The sequence below is a fragment of the Neodiprion lecontei genome, chromosome 4 (genome assembly GCF_021901455.1).
Source record: "Neodiprion lecontei isolate iyNeoLeco1 chromosome 4, iyNeoLeco1.1, whole genome shotgun sequence".
NCBI classification, from domain to species: Eukaryota; Metazoa; Arthropoda; class Insecta; order Hymenoptera; family Diprionidae; genus Neodiprion; species Neodiprion lecontei.
Window position 1 is genome coordinate 22679963 of NC_060263.1, and position 19969 is coordinate 22699931.

The window sequence follows — 19969 nt, forward strand, 5'->3', positions numbered from 1 at the left end:
CTTTACTGCCGCCACGGTCACACGACGAACTTCGGAGTCGAGCCGCGGAACTTGCGCACACACGACGGAGAGGACGATCACTTCGGCTGGCTACGATGTCGATGCCGTTCCCGGATTCGGCCCGAATTTCCATAAGTTTCTAAGGATGAAAATGCTCGTACCGAGGGATTCGAAGACGGTAAATAATAATTTTCATTATCAAGATATCACTGACAATAAGTCGAACAACTATGTTCACATGAGGCTTCTTATACGATAATTTTTTCTTTGTAAATTTCTTCTCGTCTATTTCGTGATATGAATTAAGAAAATGCAGATCTTGCCGACGTGAAAAGATAAATTTCCGAAATCGGATATGGAAGATAACTAATATTTTCAGTCATGTGTTTTTTAAGTAAATGTGTCGAGAGTTTAAATTTCAGGTCGGTGAAACTTGGGTAAATAATATTCGGAAAGATTAGAAATAACGAAACGCCGAAATTCCTGTAACTAATGTACTACATTTTTTTTTTTTTTTAGCTTACTTTTGTAATTTTGTTTAATTATCGCTAAAATTTCCTTACACCGCTTTTCTAACTGACAAAAATCAGAAGTTTCTTTGCTTGTTTCTTTGTCTGTGTGGGAAATTCTGATGTTTTCTTTTATGCGTTTAAATGAGGCACCTGGTGAACTGATTGCAATGGAATGAAACCTTTCGTAATTGCTAAGGAATCACTCTACTTTTGTGGTTAACGTTGATTTCTGACACTGTTTTTTATTTTACGTTGATCCCTAGCTTACTGACTAGAGATGAAACCTGCTGTTTGTTTTCTATTTTTATTTATAACTGGAGGGTTTTCATATCAACTGAAACCGAGAACTTACCGTAATCCCAGGAACAGTCCTTGGTCAATTTTGAAATAACCACTAACAAATTATAAAATCCAAATACTTTTCAAATTAGTTACATTTTCAAAATGTTATTCAAATTTCGTCAGAAATCGTAATGAAAGTTACTAACGGTATTTCCCAAAGAATACGAACAGTATCTGTCGATCATATTCCACGACGTTTGGTTCCGAGTAGCAAGTACGCGTGATAAAATAACTGACACTAACATTTAGAGTACTAAATTGTTCTGCGAAAGAGATTTTTACGGTTTTTTGAAAAAATAGATGTTTCAGGTTTAGGTTGCGTCGAAGGCCATTCACAGTCACCCATTGATATTAGAAGTGACACGTACATATCCATCAGACTGTTACTTGAAATTTTATTATATATCAAATTCCACACTCGTCGAAAATTTCCCACTTCGTGAATTTGTAACACCATATACTATTCCAGGTGTTTCAGAAGTTGTTTTTTTACTCGAAGCGCTGTTTGACAGTAATAGTTTTGATCATTTTGATAATTTTTTTGAATCAGTGAAACGAAGCGTATCTCATGTATTCGTTTCTCGTCGCATATGATTTTGAGAATTTGAGATCAAGGCATCAAAAGAGTACCTACACTTACCTGAAAAATTTCCAACATGACCCATAAATGTTCAGAAAGTATACACCACGAATACAATATTTTCGAGGATTTCTTCTTCAGTAATGCCTTTGCGCAGTCCACTACCGAATATCAACTTGATAACAGAAATAGATAGAGAGAAATATCGGAAACCGTCGATACGTAATACGGGGGAATTAATTTCACGACACGGCATTTCAGTCACAAAATAATTATTCTGCATTTCATGATATTCACAAGTCAATGCATTGTCATCATTGTTCGAAAACTTAGTTTGCTTTTTCATCATGAAATACGGGACAAAGCATAAGTTTGATCAAATTCAATACGGACACTACTTGTAACTTATCTTCTGTCCTTCGGACCTTACGGTATGAATCCTAAAAGGATGTAATCAAGTCTGAGTAGCAGTATGGAATGTTATCTCCTTGCGGAGACGGCACTCGCGTTCACTGTTGTAGTACTTTCTGCATCAGTGGTGATAGTGGTGACAGTGGTAGTTGACTGCTCGTAATCATTCCATCTGAGGATACGAAAAAGGACATCAAAATTCGGGGGTGTAATCTTAGATTGATTCAAAGTGAATTAGCATGGGGAAAAGTGTTGAACCGATTTTTCTTAAATCTCCCAAGATTTTTTTTTACAATAAACAGAGTCTGGAAAATGGTAATGCCATGTAGCTTATAGTCTTGATTAACGAATCTGTATAGGTTTTTAAATAGTAAACTGCCTTAAAGTTGATTCTATGCTCGGAATTATCACACGTTTTTACACGGGAAATACATCCGGTTCAACTTTTTTTCCGACGACAGGAAGTGCTAAAAATTCGAAGTCAAAGGTCCAATTTGAAAAAGTGATTAACTGATTAACTTGTTTCTTAAAAACAATAAGGGCTAGAGACCGAAGAATTGCAGTATTTTCATATCTCGATGCACACTACGATAAATCCAAATTTTTACCATATCGAAAGTTTTACCAGAAAAAGCTGGCTGTAAGTTCGTGGATCAGCTTATACATAATACATTCAGTCTCAGTGTGTCAAGACAGCGACTTCTAGGGTTAATCACTATTTCAAGGTTACTCAAAAGTAGTAAATGTCATATTCGAGGCGAATTATATACGACAACTACGGTATACGTGGCTCGAAGCTCACTTCGGTTCGAGGTATAACAGTTTTCTCCTAGACCTACTGCACATGTGATAGAACGATACGCGAATAGAATATAAAGTTTTACTCACTCTATAGCCGTCTGACAAGCTCCTGCTGTCAAATTTTCCGCTTCCTGAGCATTACCCAATTCTTGAATATCTATAATATCCTCATACGGCGACTCACTGGCCAGCGATGTACTAACCTGGACAGAAAAAGATTCATCGTATTAATACAGAACCAACGGTGGTCCCGTTTTTTCAGGCGTCAACTGACATTTGACGTGCACGGCACTGGCAGCTAATGCAGGAATTTTAAAAGAAACTGTTGGATGAAGAAAATGAAACTGTGATATGAAATCGGACAATTATTTTACTGGGTAAATCCCCATTTTTTATGTGACTGATTTTTTGAAACGCATGCGAATGATTACTTTTCAAGAATTGACGAAGTATTTGAGATAGGTGTGACGGGGCTTTCTCATCGGAAGCTCAAGAAGCACTCACTGTCAGCAGTGACGCATGATCAATTATTTTATCATCGTGATTTTCAGATCTCTAAATGGTAGATGAAATTGTAGTCAGTGCCGATTTGTATCTATATCGATAAGGCATGACGTGCAACAAATACCAGCGGCAGTCAATAGCTAATCCGCAAGTGTGTATCGTATAATAAGAAGTCTTTGATAGCTTCGATGTAAAGCTCTTGTGCGGGTACACAGCGATTACAAATATTCGCAAGTAAAATTCCGTAACTCACTTCTTCAATAGCTGTGAAAACTCTGATAAGATTCCGGCCAGCTAAATTTTCCAGATCCTCGTTAGTCCAGGATGGCTCATCGTCCAGATTGTTATAGAGACGATCAAACAGGTCTGGATACTTGGAAACGTCCTCTAATCCGGTTGGCATGCTGGGAAGAATTTCAGTATTCAAATTGAAATTAACTTTTATAACCATTTAACCAAATTGTACAAATACTAATTAATTACCTACTGACTCCGTCGTAATCTGCTCCAATACCAACGTGCGTGGCACCAATCCGATTTCGAATATAATTTATGTGATCTGTAACGTACGAAATAAGATGAACTCGAACAAATTGACGGTTGTGCACGATTTGTGAAAGCAGCTGCTTACCAACAACATCGTCAATGGTTGCGTTTCTACTGTCGTTGCAATTTACAAATCCGCTATAAAAGTTGACCATCACGATTCCATCGTTTTCTTTCTAAAAATGTGCAGAATTTTCCAGAAAAAATATTACCACTCCTAAACCATTTGCTGTTTGATCAATGCTAATCCATGCAAACTGATATCGTAATCACATCATATCTAAATAGTTGTTGAAGTAGAGTGTAACTCACCACTAAATCTAAAACGTCATCCGGCACATTTCTGTAATGATCGCAAAGCGTGTAGGCTGATGAATGGGAAAATATGACCGGTGCTTTTGTGATCGCCAAAACTTCCCTCATCACGTTGTGAGAAACATGTGACAAATCGACCATCATACCAAGACGATTCATTTCCCAGACGATTGTCTGTCGATTAAAACTCCTGTGAGTACTTTCTTATATACCGCGAGGATTCTGTGAAGGTGAACGATGCGAACGACGTTGTACCGGGAGATAGGCAACCACGGTTACATCTGGTTTTTGTTAGGATGGTACCCATGAGACCGTGCACAACATAAGCCACAAGTCCGTCTAATTTAGCGCTAATCTAGCAGATGTGGACTTTGCAAACATAGCTTGGAACAGCTTCAAGAAGAATGATGGATTTCCTGCGCTCTGTGTTGCTTTCCTGAGACACTTTTACTGGACTCTGATCAATATTTCCTATACGTCAAAGTTTCAAAACCTTTTTTCTGTTTGTCCTTGTTGAAGGAGCTGGTTTATTTGGATCCACCGACATGAAATTATCTACGATATGTTGATGACTAGCTCTTGCTCATCGCCAATTCCCACTATAGGAAATAATAATTCACGTCCAGCACTGAAAAACTATTTTCACCCGTCCACCATGTGGATATAAAATTCAATGTATACCATAAACAACTTTTGTTAAAATTTCTAAACCTGATTTTCTAAACACTATCCGAGGTCGTTTTATGTGAGAAGATCAGTTGTGTTACACTTGTCGTTAGCCAATAGAAATCGACCCCCTGCTCCGATAATGGATAGGGAAGTGAAATAAATTTTCCACCTTATTTGCGTCTTTTCAATTGCTTCAATTCCGATGTAAATGTCCAAATGTTCTATAGAAATATTATTACGCCAACTCTAACTTCTGTTTGCAAAGTTCGGACCGGCTACTTAGACGGACTTGTGGCTTACACCGTATATGGTCTCATAATTACCGTCCTGAAAGAAATCAGATGTCACTTCAGTTGTTTATCTGCCGACACAGCGTCGTTCGCATCGTCTGCTTTCACACGATCCTCCCGGTATATTGTCTGGCTTGTAAGCCCCTAATCAATTGATTCAATTGTTTCAAGAGCATATCTCTTCTTTTGATATCATGATTTACGACGCTGAGTCTTCATTAGATTAATACTGCTAATCCTCGAGATTGTACGATAATGTAGGAGAGCAGGAGTGAGTCAATAATCAAATAATTTTATATTCCGTTGCTCTCGGTAGAACGTGATTTTCCTAATCGGGAAGCCCATCGGAAAGTAACCAACCGGCGTAAAATGAATATGGTTTTCTCATCAATTACCGGGTAGCAACTGTAAGTCAGAAGTCAATATCGATTGAATTGAATTCGTTTGAAGATATGAAACACTCCTAGCGTGGGTATTTCGAAAAGGTCTTTAGCCATACTATTGGTTATGTGTGTCTAAACTTTTTTGGCAGTTAAAAGGAAGAAGTGGAAGAAGTCATTAAGCATTCGAGCTCTGATACGATTCATTTGATTTTGCCACGTCAAGTCAACGCTCTTTGTAAAATGAATCTTTTGCTTGGCTGTACTGAACAAATCCCATTTCATGTACCTGACCAAACTCCGTTAAATTGTAGACAGGTGATCCAGTTGCTGGCGAAGCGTCAGCCCTAGAAATTGAATAAAAAAGTTATCTGGGAACTGCTATTCAGAATGGCTCGATCAACAACCGGATTCCAGGATGGCTTGCTAAAGTTGTAAACCATGTGAAAAATTTCTATTAACATTCTTGGTGTGGAGGGTGGTGAACACGAATCAAACAACATTTCCGCTATTCAAAAAAAAAAGAAAAAAAAATTACTCTAACCAAATTCGAACAAACACTACAAGTCTAAAATTACAACAATTTGAGGAAAGTTTCAGCAATTAATATATCTAATGAATCTCGGTTGTTGTCCCTCAAGCTTATTTGGTTCACTATGTAAGAAAGAGTGAGTAAAATGATTCCAAAAAACATCACGATCGGACCAAAAACACTAGAGCGTCGTCATATCAGATTTTCTGATTACAAAACCTTTATCTCAAATTGTTGATATCTTTTGTGATTCGAATAAGGCCAGATTCATTTGTGTTCGATTGTAGATATGTTTTCAATATATTCGTATATTCACTGGAATTGGCATAAAGAATATCTTTGTACAGTTTCGTCAATTTTCGTAGTCAGACGGCACGGTTCGTACATTATTTAACGAATGACCTTACCATGGCGTGTTGCAGCTGTGAGTCAAAGTGAGGTAACGAGCACCGAGCTCGTAGTAAAGTCTCAAAATTGCCAAGCTAGAATCCATCGAATGTCCACCTTCAACGCCGATAAGTGACGCGATCTTTCCACTACTCCATGTTGTCTCGATGTCAGCAGCGTTGGTCACCAATGTCAGGTTCTCAGGGTAATTGTTGATCAGTCGTTTGATCACATCGATCTGTCGGAGCGTCAATTGAACCGAATCTTTATACTGCGAAGAGCAGCTCGTGTAAGCCACCCAGAACTGAAACAATCCGTTGAAATATACACCTGTTCTCAATCCAACAAGTTATATGCAGACAAGAGTTACACTATGCGATAGTAGATGTTGCAAAGTCCCCAAAATCCGTAGCTTTATATGAACCGTTTACTCTCGGCACGCTTTTACAATTTCTGGGACAAGTCGAACATGACTTTTTTTTCACACACAGTGCTATAATGTAGAATTGCGGATGATCAAAGTTGGAAGAAATCTTATATCTTTAAACCGAACGTAGTACCGTAGTATCAGCATGCGAGGTTACATATTAAAAGGACTTGAGCTTAAATTCCGAGCGAGTCGAGGAGGACCTGAGTGGTAGACGGAAAAAGTTATAAAATGGGTAATGTCATTCACGCGTTGAGTCGACAAGCTGAGGTTTAAACTCTCACAATTAATTAATTGGACTACACTTTGACAAGATTTTGTACAGTCTTTCTTGCTCCCTTTGCGAATGTGGATATATTATTGAGAACCTCGAGATGGCTATAGACGTACAATGTAGATGGTTGCCAACCCATCCCTTCATCGATCTTTACAAGCTAATCCGAGTCCATCAGAAATCGCTAGAAGTGAGGGTATCAAGTGCCCGTGGCTTCTGATAGCGCGGGCGCGTATACTAGCGGAGTCATTTCGTTATTTGATAAAATCACGAAATCTTTTCAATTTTAAAGCTTCGTGTATCGATGGATTAACATTGTATCAAATTTCAGGTTTTTTAAATTACTTACACGAATTGATTTCCATGATATGAAGTGGTGGACTTTTACGACACTAAACAGATACAATTGTAAAGTAAACTCAACTAAACCAAACTAATGCGGTGGTGCTGACGCGATGTTGCCCATCACTGCGCTATCTGATTATTCTGCAGTTTTTCATTGCATAGAGTACTTGTGGATCAATTTTCAGCATCTTCCACACGTTTTAATGACACCCATTTTTTTTTTTACGTCTTTCGAAGCGTACTGACATTAGATGTGTCCGTACCTGACTTTCTGACTGTAGTACGTAAATTTATACTCTGAATATAATCTACTATTAAAATTCTGCTCTATGAAAATTTTTGCAGTTTTTGGTCAGGTGCTTGTCCACTGTAATGAATCGAGCTTACTTAAAATTAGATATTTTAAGTGACTTACCTGACCCCCAACTTTTCCAGTTTGTAGTCGAGGTAAATCCGTGAAGCAAGACGAGCATGCGGTCGTTCCCCAAACGGAATCATTTTCCAAATTGGCGGAAAAATTGAACTCCGACAATTTATTGTTCAATAAAGCGTACAAATTGTACGGCAAATCATTATGCCTGCGTTTCAAAATATCAATTATGATTAACTGAAACGGCCATCGCACTGAACATTTATATAGCGTACTAATACGGCAATGGTTCCGGCGTTAAAGTAGTTTCGGCCAGCGTTTTAGGGTAAAATTTTTTACACGACTGACATTTGAATACGTTATAATATAAACTGAGTAATCTCTAGACGTCACTGTTTTCGAGAAATACGTCGATCAATTTTATTAATTTTTCGAATTAGAACCTTGTCTTGGAATTATCAGCTCTCTTCTAAGAGTTGGTTGGTTTTCTACTTTATCATTGAGAAATAACCGGGAGAACGAACAGAAGGGTTTGATTAACGCTGATTGTGAGTATAATTGATAAAATACGTGTTTGGTGTTAAATACTCGTCGAAAATGGTGACAAAGTATGGGGTTTAGAGAGTGGGGAAAAAGTTTACTGTTCATAAAGACGATGCAAAGTGACTTGGAATGATCAGAGCGAAGTGTTAGTGATCGCAGAAGTGAAATAAAAAGGCTTACGGATAAGTGGGACGGAAAATGAGTTGTGGGTGTGATGTGAAAATGAGTACGTAACTCGATCTACTCTAAAACTTTAAAGATCCACTCCAAAATGTGTACTTTCTTGCTCATGAAAATCAAAACAATCAATTTTTTGATCCGTTATTTGTATACTACCGATAAAATTATAATCTCATATTTATGCCACTTAAAAATCTTTTGCATATACACTAAAATATTTATTTCTTGGCATAAAAAAACAAACAACCTATTGTACAATTTTTTTTTTTTCACAAAGTTCCGAAACTACGACCTCTAACGTATTTACACTAATTCAATTGAGAACTCATTTTCATACCACTCCTAAATTCGAAATGTATATTTTTTTAATCAATAAAATTGAAACAATTTACTGTTTGGGCCTCCATATGTACATTGCGTATGACTGAAAACGTGAAAGAAAAGTGTTTCGAAATGCATTTCATATTTGGAAAGATTAGACTCTCTTATAAAATAAATACTGTCGGTCTCATTATTTCCCGACGATAAAAAGCGCTAAAATTTCGAAGATGAAGGTTCAATTTGAGGAAGTAATAAAATTGATCAACGTTTTTCTCGTGGGTGGTGAGGTCTAAAAAAGCTGAAAATTGAAGGAATTGTACTTTTAGTGTACAACGAAACATGTCAAAATTTCAGCAAGTTTGAAATTTTTCATGCAAAAAGTTGGCCGAAAGTTCGTGGATCAGCCGAAATACGTTATCGTCATTCAAAAGACCAATTCACCCGTCGATTAGTGGCGCCGTTGTCAATGCCTGACTTCCTGAGTACGTGTCCGACGTGGCGGAAGAATTAGAAAGTCCCACGGATAATCCAATGATCACGATGAGAATAGCGACGATTGCCGCTCCGCCGACGTACAGCGTTTTCCCTGAAACGAAGATGAAAATACACGGGTCATAAAATCGAACAAAACGTCCAATTTTAATTGAAAATACCCTGCAAATTGAAGGTTGCGTGATTTTGCAAAAAATTCGTGAAAAAAAACTGTTTGAAAAAGAATTTTGAAGCCTCAAACCTCAGCTTCAAGATAATTTTTACTGATTTGATCTACGTCAGTTCAAAATTGAATATCTCGGTAAAAATTGATTGTTAAATAAATTTGAAACAAACGTTATTAAGGGATCGTTCTAATCTTCAAGATCATGAGCCACCCAAGTCACGATTATCACGTGAGATTCTTACTGAAACTAGTGAAACTTGTTTGAGTTGATGATTTTCGAGGGTACTCTTTGACGTAGTCTCAGCAGTGCCAAAGGAATTTGATTAGATGTTTAGGTGTGCGATGCAGAAGACGAATATTTAATTAGGTTCAAAACCTTTCATCAGAGACCCTTGAAAGATGATTTGTTAAGATTAGAATTAGGCTAGATCAGACGATTCCTTCATCATTACAAGGATGTCACTTGATTTCTAATGCATGGCACTATTTTGTCTTACATATTTTAGTTTGCATGTTTTTTCAGATTTCCGACAAGCTTATTAACGTAACTTATGGCCGTGAATTTCTCTGTTCTTTATTTATTTCCAGCTGTTGTATCAACTTACTTTTGGTTACTGTAAAATTGTCCTTATACGCTTGCGCGAGTTCCTTTTAGTGATAATCGATTGCCGCCAGAATGTATTTTTCACGTAGTTTCAGTGGCTTTGCACCTACTACATTAGTCCGGTTCCGTCGAAAGGTTATTAATTTTATTACGTACCTACTGCATTCAACGGACCAATGACTGTTGTAGACGCAGACCCCCGGGCTATGATTTCATAGCGTGCCACACTTTAGTACAGCCCATAAACAATTGCACGTATAAAGTTTTTTAGTGACAATAATTTTTACCTCATTTTTTATCATCCCAAGTTCAAACGATGATGCCTAAGTATTTACTAACAATAAGTAGTACCAAAGTAATAGCCTGAATTTTTTTGCTAACGTCTAACGCCATAACATTTTTATCTAGCCACTTTGTTTATCAATTCCAGCAAGTTTCAAAACTACACTGCACCACAATTTAGTAGTAGGTATGTATGGTAGTAAAACAGTATTATCCGGGAATGATATTGAACCGCACTCTTTGGTATTTCAGTTTATGATGTCAATAATAGAAATGATAAAGAGAAACGGTTGTAGCATCGCACCTTGTAGGACGCCCCTTTCAACTTTCATGACATCATTCAGTTTGACAAGTGTTTTACACCTTCTAGATAATTTCTAATAAAGTTCAATGTCAACCTTATGCGTACAATAAATAATAATAACACGATCAGCGCATGAGCAATTTTTTCCTTATTCTGGCAATTGACTAAACAAGCCCGAGCCACCGTCTGAAAAATATAAAATATTGAAAAAAAACTCGCGTCTACTTTAACTCGTTATTGTTGAAAGAGTATTTTCGGCGCCAAAATCTTCCCCTTTGCACTGCTAAATTAAACATTCTTGAAAAGTATAATTTGTGAACGGGTTTTTAAAAAAGTTGCAGTGTTTCGGTCTGCGGCGGAAGGATAAATAACTTATCTACTATCAAAATTTTACCGGAGATACAGTGCCTTTAATACTTTTGAGATCCAAAAATGCGTAGGTTACTTTGCTTCGTTTTTTTTTTTTATTTATTAAAAATGTTCTTAACTTGTTTTATCGTCGACTGGAAAACAGTTTTTATTTCCTAAAAAATCATGACTGACTTACTTCTTGTTAGGGTTTTCATGGGCTTAGTAGATGCGTATTTATGTATGGAATTTCCTAAAAATGGAGGCAAACAGTACCCAACATCAGTAGCAAATAATAGCATGTAGCGAAAGTGTCTCAGTTTTGTTAATAAAATTTTCAGGCTATGAAAATCAAACTCTCAAAAATTCATATTTTTAATACTTATGAGGCTCGTATTTTATTGAAGATGGTCCTCTGTGTTTCAGTTTTCTGGAAACCAGCTTTTGCTATTATCAAAAAAATATCTCAACAAAAACGATAAAACATACTTTTCTGCCGGGAAACAACCACTGCCGTATATTTCGAACCTCTGGCTGTATGTTGTAAGCTCTATGAGCAATAAAAAACACGCCGCACCGCTAACAATAGAATAATATAGAAGCCCCGATTTTCATTACGAACCGAATCACTACTTCCTATTTATTGTTATTATTATTACCATTGTCGTTGTCGTTTTAATGACATATTCTTGTAGCTATTACTTTTTTCAAGAAAATCCCTTGAAACGTAAAAACTATGCACATGAAATAAAAAACGGATGAACTGATTCATATTTAGATCTCAAACCGTATGAGCATGAACGCGTCGATTTATTCGATTACTGATCTCACTATCATTTACTAACTGCAAGAATACACAATAGTTGTGTGACAGTTGGAGCTTCAGCTTACGAATGCCATTCAAATATCACTAACATTTCATTACGTATTTCCAATCGATGACGACAAAGAATTGTGTGTATTTATTAGTTATTTCTCTAACCAGTAATCTGTGACTCACTTTTTGGGTTAACGAATCTCTCCATCTTCAGCGTAACGAGGGATCAAAGTTTTGCGGAACATTTAAGATGAAACTTAGTTGAGTAATAGAACAGAAAATATTGAGGACTGTCTGCTAACGTCTGTGACGTGGCAATGCCGATTCATAGTTCACCTACCGTTCCGTGAACAACCGAGGCCTCAAGGCGTATTTAACGAAGTTACGGCATATACTGTACTATTTAATGTTATTAAAGTAATGATAACTCACGCGGATTCTACTGGCTTATGATCTCTCCGTGTAGCCAAACAATTACCAAGCAGTATTGTCCGCAGACAATACAGTTCATATACAGTTCGTGTAACAGAGGTTTATTTTTGTTAAGGATATCTAGTACTCCTACCTTTACCGACCGAGCAAACTCACCCCTCTTGTCTTCCTATATTAAATGCACAAATGAACGAAAAGTGTTCGAATTTCGACGGTGCATCGCTCTTTTGTAACGGAATTCAGGAAGGTTACTCATCTCGAAAACTGTAAAAAAATGTGCGGTTTTTTGACACATGTTACTATTCGCACGTTTCAAAAGTCAAAAGTCAAAAAGTGCAAGTGTTGAGATAGTTTGTGAGCCATCGTGAGACCGTTTTCATGCAATACTGAGGTCCCTAGACGAGAACTGGGAATTGCAATAATTTCGCAAACTAAAGATGCTCTCATGATCGGCTGGACGCACGGCTGAGCGTTTCTTGATTGGCTTGGTCCCCGCAGCACGAAGTAGCGCTTGCGGTCAGTGGGGCCTGCTGCAGCTCGCCCAAAAGCGTAGTTATTCATTAGGCCCAAGATCAGTGGCGTTACGAAAATCATAGAATACGACTACCGGATTTTTTGACCCGTGGTAAAGCCGAATGAATAACCGCGCTTGGCCACTTCGTGCTTGCGGCGACAACGCAAACCAAGGAAAGCTCCGCCGTGCGCTCAGTTGATCTTGAGTACATCTTTTATTTACGAAGTTATTGCAATTCCTAGTTCTTGTCTTGCGACCTCAATATTGCATGAAAACAGTCTCACAATGGATCAATTTAGTTCTCATTTTTTCCGGAGTTGTGCAAAGTAGGTATCTCAGTTATTCGCTTTTTGACCTCTGAAATTTGGGAAATGTGGGAATAGTAACGAGTGTCAAAAAACTACACATTTTGCCGAAGGTTTTTGGGATGAGTAACATTTCCTGAGTCCCGCTACGAAAGAGCGATGCACCGACGAAATTGTTGATTCTCAAGTACTGCAGTAATTCAGATTTTTGGAGCTTACGTCGAAGAAAATTATTTTTTGAAAATCATGAATCAAAAAGTTACGAATCTTTAAGCCCGTGAACGACTTTCGCACATTTTCGCTTCGATTCCCACTTACGAAAAAATTCAAGACGATAATAGATCTTATACAACAAATTACCTAGGTTCTTAATGCCTTCGCAAAAAATGCTTGTATTTTTTCAGGTTTTTTTGTCAGAATTACAGCAAGCCGAAAGGTCTCAACTTGCAGGCGGATTAACAAAATTCAACTGTATACATGAACCATCACAAAAGATAATGATTTGAGTTCTCGGTGAATATTCACAAATTTTATGGTGGAGAACGATGAATTTACGACTCAAACGGAAGAGAAATTCCGAGTTTTTTAGTTTTTTCCAAAGTGACTTGAATTTTTCATGTCAATAATTTTGACAGTCAGTTGAAACGTTGTTTCTCGTGGCCAGTTCTTCAAGTCTCGCAAACGATATTTTCCGATTCTCTCCCTTCCAACGGACATCGCTAGCATTGTTCCAATCATTTAAGAGTAACTCTAAAGAGACTTACAGATAGCTATGTCCTATCTATTTTCAGGCCTGTAAGCACAATTTGATGTCCCCTGCATTGAAAACAACAATTAATAAACGAATTGGTTTTGGATCATTGTTACGTATGTAGAGACACTTAGATCGATCCTGACCCCTTCGATATCCCTAGTAATTTTGCGACTCACGGTTCCGGATGAGCACCGTTGGCACTACTGGCATCCCACTTCGGGCTTTTTCCACTCTTTTTTCCGTTTGTTGCTCGATCTGAGGCGCAAAGCCGGCACTGTCAACGGTGCTCATTCGGAACCGTGAGTCGCAAAGTTACTAAGGATATCGAAGGAGTCAGGATGAATCTAAGTGTCTGTACATGCATCAAGTCAGAAGCTACAAGGGTTTAACAAAGTTCGTTACATGTCAGTATTCCACGAAGTGCATTTGACTGTCGTTATTAACGTTGTCGCAGCTGACGATGAGTTCGCTAATTGGACTTCGAGTATTGTTCATTCTGTCGCTCCTCGTGATACGGCTGTTTGCGAGATTGTTGTTTCCAAATAGACGTATTCCTTTACAACATCTTTTTAAGAGTGCGCAATTAAGAGCGAGGGGGTATTTATTACTATGGCCATGTTCACCTTTATCAAAAATGATGATTATTGTTTTTCTTAGATTCGTTACTAGTTTGTTTACATTACTGTATCGGGGGCGGAATCCGCTGGAATATCCAGATCATTAGCATATACTAGCCTTTATATTCCAATTCAATGCGTTACTGAGACTCTCCTTGCTCCCCTGAACCTCCGAAAATCCTTAGGAATTTCAATAAGCGCAAAAATTAACGGTCTTAACCCCTTCAGCAGTCAGGGAAAATGAGATTTTCGTGCCACTTTTGTGTTGGAAAACAATGTCATAGATTTATCCTATAATTCAGTGATCTCAAAAATGATGATTTACCAAATTACAGTCAAATCGATGCAGTAAAAACATTTTTTTTTTTTTTTTTTTATTTAAATACCAACATATGTGTCACGATACAAAAGTTGCACGACTTTTTTCTGCCCATATGTGTGTCACTGACAGTCAAGGCGTTAAAATTTCTCTTTAAATCACGGTTTTCGTAAATTTTACCCGATAAGAAATTCAATTACTTTTCTTTACTGCGTTATTTCATTTCGAACATACAGCTTTAAGTATTTTTATAATTTTTGAACCTAGACCGGTGTTTGATAATTTTTTCTTGTGTATTATTGAATAGTAGGTTTATATGAAAAAATCCAATTTGGTAGACACATATTGAAGATATTGATAATCAGTAGAATTATATTGCCGTTGAATGCTTCACTAAGCCGTATTAGAGACTTATTTCGATAACCTCATTTGTGGTATTTATTACCCTAATACGTCATTGATCGTACTTGGGAGATAAAATTATGATATCTAGTAAACAATATAAAAAAAAAATACGTGTGATTCTAGTTGACTGTATTAATCGGACAGAGACGATGTAAAGGGTTATCGACAGCAATGTCTGAAAGCTTGCAAAGTTTTTCAAGAATTTTTATAGCAGACAATATTCACTGATTATCCCTAAGCAATCCAAGTCACAATTTCGTTTTTCCTTAAATTTTGATATCACATAGTAGATATACTATCAATAAGATGCGAGTAATAGACCTAAAGATTAATATCAAGTTCATGATCAAGTCCACCTTCTCAAGTCCGCCCTCTTTTGCATTCCAACATCTACCATGAAAACTTAATTCTTGCAAGTTATTCAAGAGTTCGGGTATTCTTAGGACACCTTGTTTACAGGGGGAGGACTATGTCCCAACAGTTCGATGCATTTTCAATGGGATTGAAAAAGACTCCGGTGTAATTTGCGACGTCAAAGATAAAAGAAAAACGTCGACATGTTTCCTTTACGTTCATATAACTTTCCTGAGATTTTGTCTCAGTCTATGTGCGATTGTCGACCGCACAACGGTCTCTATGTATTTGAAAATCCGCCAACTGTACACCTGTATTGTAATATCTGACATCACATATCGATGCGAAAGGTGAGGCGACGATACAGAAAGGCATGCACTTGCTAAATTACGACAGGGGTAAGGGTATTAATTCGACGTTAACTGTCACGAAGAAAAGGAAAAGTTGCCCGGCAAAGCTCCGGAAAAATCGGAAGACTCGCATCGAGTTATAGGCGACAACTTTCATCATCTACCTCTCATCGATACCGTCATTTATACACATGTTGTACAAATTATACTGAGAAAATCCGTTCAAACCTCGGATAATCAGCTTCGAACGTGTAATTTAAATACCAGTATGTCACGCTCGTACACGTCTGCCACAGCATGAATCGCGTAGCGTTTCATTTGGTGACAATAGTCAAATGTACTTATAAATCACGTACAGAAATCGGAGATGTTTCCGTTTCTTACATCGGCTCACGCTCTCGACCAACATCCTAGCGTAAACACGATATGATGTATCTACGAAATGTGTTTTAAAAAAATCGATCAGAATCGTCACGTAATAATTCAAATTATCGTACGTTTTTGGTATACCAATTATTTAAAAAGAAATTTGCATCGATGCACATTCAAATGCTTAGTATTACCGAATCAAATTTGACAATGATCGTAAAGCATATTCCTCTGCGACTTGTGGTTTGTATCGTTCAATCTTCTAAATAATACAAATTATACGCAAATTAATTCTTCGTCGTGAGTTAAATTACGTGGCTTTGTGCCAAAACGATCAGATTGTAATGCAGCATTTTCGGTATCTTTTTTTTTCTAGATTTTACAATTAACGAGTTCTGTGACGACTTTTGACAATTATTGCTCTTGCATTTTTTTTCCCCAACAGTCTAGAAGACTACATATTATAATCGGAAGTCGGTGGATATTCAAAGAAGTTGTGTCGTATCTCCATCGAATAATGCATTTTTTCCCGAAATTTTAGTGAAATCGATTTGTCCGCTTGTTAGAAATTCGGCACGCACGTAACTGGATGTAATTTAAGTTCCAAAAGTCCTGTGACTCATTTTTATCGAATACTTGACATATAATTACTAAAATTTCGTCCCAACTGGTCGTGATATTCCTGTATAATTCATGATGCGCAAAATGATTAGTATCGAGTTTAAAAATTCGCCGATCTGTAACCGGAAACGGTTGAAGCTTGAAAAATTTTTATCTCGTCGCCCGCCAAACACTTTGTATTCATGTAAATTTCATTCGAACGGATTAAGCCGTTTTCCTCCAATTCCGGAAATAAAATTTTTCGGTAAAACCATTGTTTATATTTTTATTACGACCTTTACTTAAATTCGAATTCATAATTGCCACGTGATGTAATTTATAACGCGATGGCGTTGAAATAAAAATCTAATAAATATATATGCATACGTATACATTTCGTTACAAAAAACTCCTCACAAATGTTATTATAAGTACCCTGAAAAATACTCAGGGATTTTGAAACGAAGGACCGGTAGACACTCCGATCAAGCATCAGAATTAGAATTTTTCAAGTTATTTAGGTTCTTTTTTTAAACAAAATTGCGGTATTTGGCGAAAAAATAATATTTCGAATTGTATCGACGCAACGGTACTTCGGTGCATCGAATGTAAAAATTTTCCGTCACCGAACGACCCTACGATGCATCGAAAGTGCACCAATCGTGCACCTGATAGATCTCGAAACCGTAAAAACAGCAATATCCTAGTTTCAACAAGGCATATACATCCACTTTTAGACAAACGGGCAACTCGCTTTACGCGCACGCATGGCCAGACGTACGAGACTTGTGACTCTTTGTTGCCACTACAAACATGTTTCGTCGGCGCTGGCTCGTCTATGCTTATCAGTCTCTTGAAAAAATAGATACTCACGCGTTGTGTGAAAAAGTCCCAACACGTTTACGTACTCGGGCATTACGACTTGGGCACTGAACTGCTGGAAGTCGACACAGATCACTAGTCGTACTTGACGACTGACAAGAAGAGAAATACCTGATATCCAGACTGGCGGAGTACCATTTTCTTATCAACATCAGCAGCTCGATAAGATAAAATTTTCACTATTTTACTCGTGTTCTGTTATGCACGAGAGATGGGGCTCCGTTCTGCTTATCATTTAGGCGTTCGTTCGTACATCTGCTGCGATATTCCAATAGTTACTCACCGACTTGAATGAATAAATAAAACATAAGCTCGCTGTTGTCTCAGCTGTACTGAAATTGTTGCTCGGCATTACCTTGTTCGGTAATGTATATCGGATTCTACAATTCTACAAAGAAGAGAAAGGCCATTGCCGGTTAAGAATGGTCGAACGGCACCCGACAGAAATTTTTCTCGAAATTAATCTGAAGTTCCCTCGTAACGAGAAACTAATCCATGCCAAGTATTTAATCCCATCCGCAAATATAACTAGAGTACTCAAGACAAGAGATTTCTTAATTTTCATTATTTATCTTCTTCTCAAAGCGAACGATTTCGATGAAACAATTGCATCACGTCAAGAGCTCAAACGTCAAGAGAAAACATATTTTTTGTCCAAAATGGATCGGTTCGAAGAAAATGAGGTCAATTTTTTTGTGTCACATGTTTTCTGAAAAAAGTTTTATGAGTGTACTAATGGAATACAATGGAAACTAGCATTCGAAAATCGAGAATTAAAAAATGTAACTCGGACTGTAAAATCTAAGAGTTCAAAACAATTTTTTCACTATTTAGTTTTGAGCTCTCAATGCAGCATAATTTTTTTTACTCAATTTAAAAAAAAAAAAAAAAAAACAAGACCGCGTGCCTATCGAACTATATTTGTTCAGTAGTCTAAAAGACTTGTATGAGTATGAAAATATAGAAAATCTCTTTGCCTAGATGTAATTTAAATGAAGATAAAAATAAGGAGGTACGATGTTTTTTGTCCAAATTCTGTGTCCAATATTTTTCGATAAAATCGAGGTAAACGTGTAGGGTAATACTTGTATTGAAAAATGAGTTTGATTTATTTTCATTGACAGTTTAATTCAGACTTCAGACAAGTATAATGAGATAAAAGTAGAGCATAACGAACGAATTGAGTGACCTCCTCCCCACTTTTGGCTTAAATTACGTAAGAATCATGTATCGGGTTCACAGAATGATAATCTTTCGTTTAAAAGGAGAAATTTATTTCTACCAGCGAAAAGATGAATAACAGGTCTGTGAAATATAACTTTTAATTTTCTTTCAAGTAATAATTTTTCAGGTATTTTTTTTTTTTTTAGGTATTTCGGTATGTCGAATTACAATATAGCGCAAGTTTTTTTATAGCACATCCAGATTTATTTTTATCCATTTTTGGTCTATTTTTATAGAAAAAAAAAAATAAAATGAATGTAAAACTGAATGCTTGGGTATAAAATGAACGGCATTAGGTCCAAACAAGACTTAAAAGATTAGATAAATAAAACAGACTTGTGATATCTTCTTATACTTTCTTCAAAACTCCTGTTCAATCATTTTCTTTCGTAATGACGATTCGGTTCATCTCATCGTTAAAAGTTATACGTCGCTGGCCTGTGTTATTCGTATCACAATATAAAAAAATGTAGCATGAAAAAATTACCCAGCAATTTGGAACAATTGTTATGTATTACAAATATTCCTGACCCTGATTTGTCACACTAGCGCAATAACTCAGACTATGCAATTTAGTGCTTTTTGTGCTATTACGAAAATGTCAGAGCCTTAATTCGTGACGTTAGCTGCTTGTTGCGAGACGCCTTGACGAAACCTTAGAAGCCAAGCTGTCTTTATATTCTGCGGTTGATATGACAATAAAATTCTATTTCACAGTTGAATTCGACGGAAGTCTGTATCCCCGGAATAGAATGACAATATTTTGGATGCTCTACATATTTCTAATCACTGTCTATTGATACCATTATCGAATCCACTAAAAATAATTGCATGTACTTTACGAAATTACCCATTTTAATTGGCGATAGCTGAGTCAGCGCTGTTGACAGTTGAATCCTTCGAAACGTCTCCCCAAAAACTATGACATTCTCCGTCGTCTGCTTCGCTCGAGACCTTTGAGATTTTTGCAGCTTGGTGGGGCAGATTTTGAAGACTCATCATCCACGTCATTCGAACCGAGTGACGAAATTACTTCACGTTTTTGCCGAAGCTATACGACGCTACATACTATGATGTAAGTGTAAGGAATTCCACACTCTGA

General features: G+C 37.0%; 1 protein-coding gene across 3 annotated transcripts; it reads right to left on the bottom strand.

Moving 5' to 3' along the window:
* Nucleotides 1-1689: 1689 nt before the first annotated feature.
* LOC107218380 (dipeptidase 1) lies at nucleotides 1690-19834 on the bottom strand. Of its 3 annotated transcripts, none has more exons than XM_015656231.2 (11): nucleotides 19718-19834; nucleotides 9171-9315; nucleotides 7731-7893; nucleotides 6290-6573; nucleotides 5640-5697; nucleotides 4009-4185; nucleotides 3782-3872; nucleotides 3634-3709; nucleotides 3404-3554; nucleotides 2734-2849; nucleotides 1690-2017 (listed from the first exon to the last, which is right to left on the bottom strand). In XM_015656231.2, the coding sequence occupies exons 1-11, from the start codon at nucleotides 19719-19721 to the stop codon at nucleotides 1915-1917; spliced, it is 1368 nt and encodes a 455-aa protein (XP_015511717.2). In that variant the 5' UTR covers nucleotides 19722-19834; the 3' UTR covers nucleotides 1690-1914. The 3 variants fall into 3 exon arrangements, with proteins under 3 accessions (XP_015511717.2, XP_015511715.2, XP_015511716.2); XM_015656229.2 differs by lacking the exon at nucleotides 19718-19834 and adding an exon at nucleotides 17635-17873; XM_015656230.2 differs by lacking the exon at nucleotides 19718-19834 and adding an exon at nucleotides 11926-12141.
* Between the last annotated feature and the right edge of the window lie 135 nt (nucleotides 19835-19969).

Bases quoted from the DNA above. Each gene is read 5' to 3' on its own strand.
- LOC107218380 (XM_015656229.2), bottom strand. From the start codon at position 17,677: ATGCCCGAGTACGTAAACGTGTTGGGACTTTTTCACACAACGC. The intron at 9,316-17,634 runs GTGAGTATCTAT...TCTTCGTTTCAG, and splicing joins GGGACTTTTTCACACAACGC to GGAAAACGCTGTACGTCGGC. The intron at 4,186-5,639 runs GTACATGAAATG...TTTAATCGACAG, and splicing joins ATTTAACGGAGTTTGGTCAG to ACAATCGTCTGGGAAATGAA.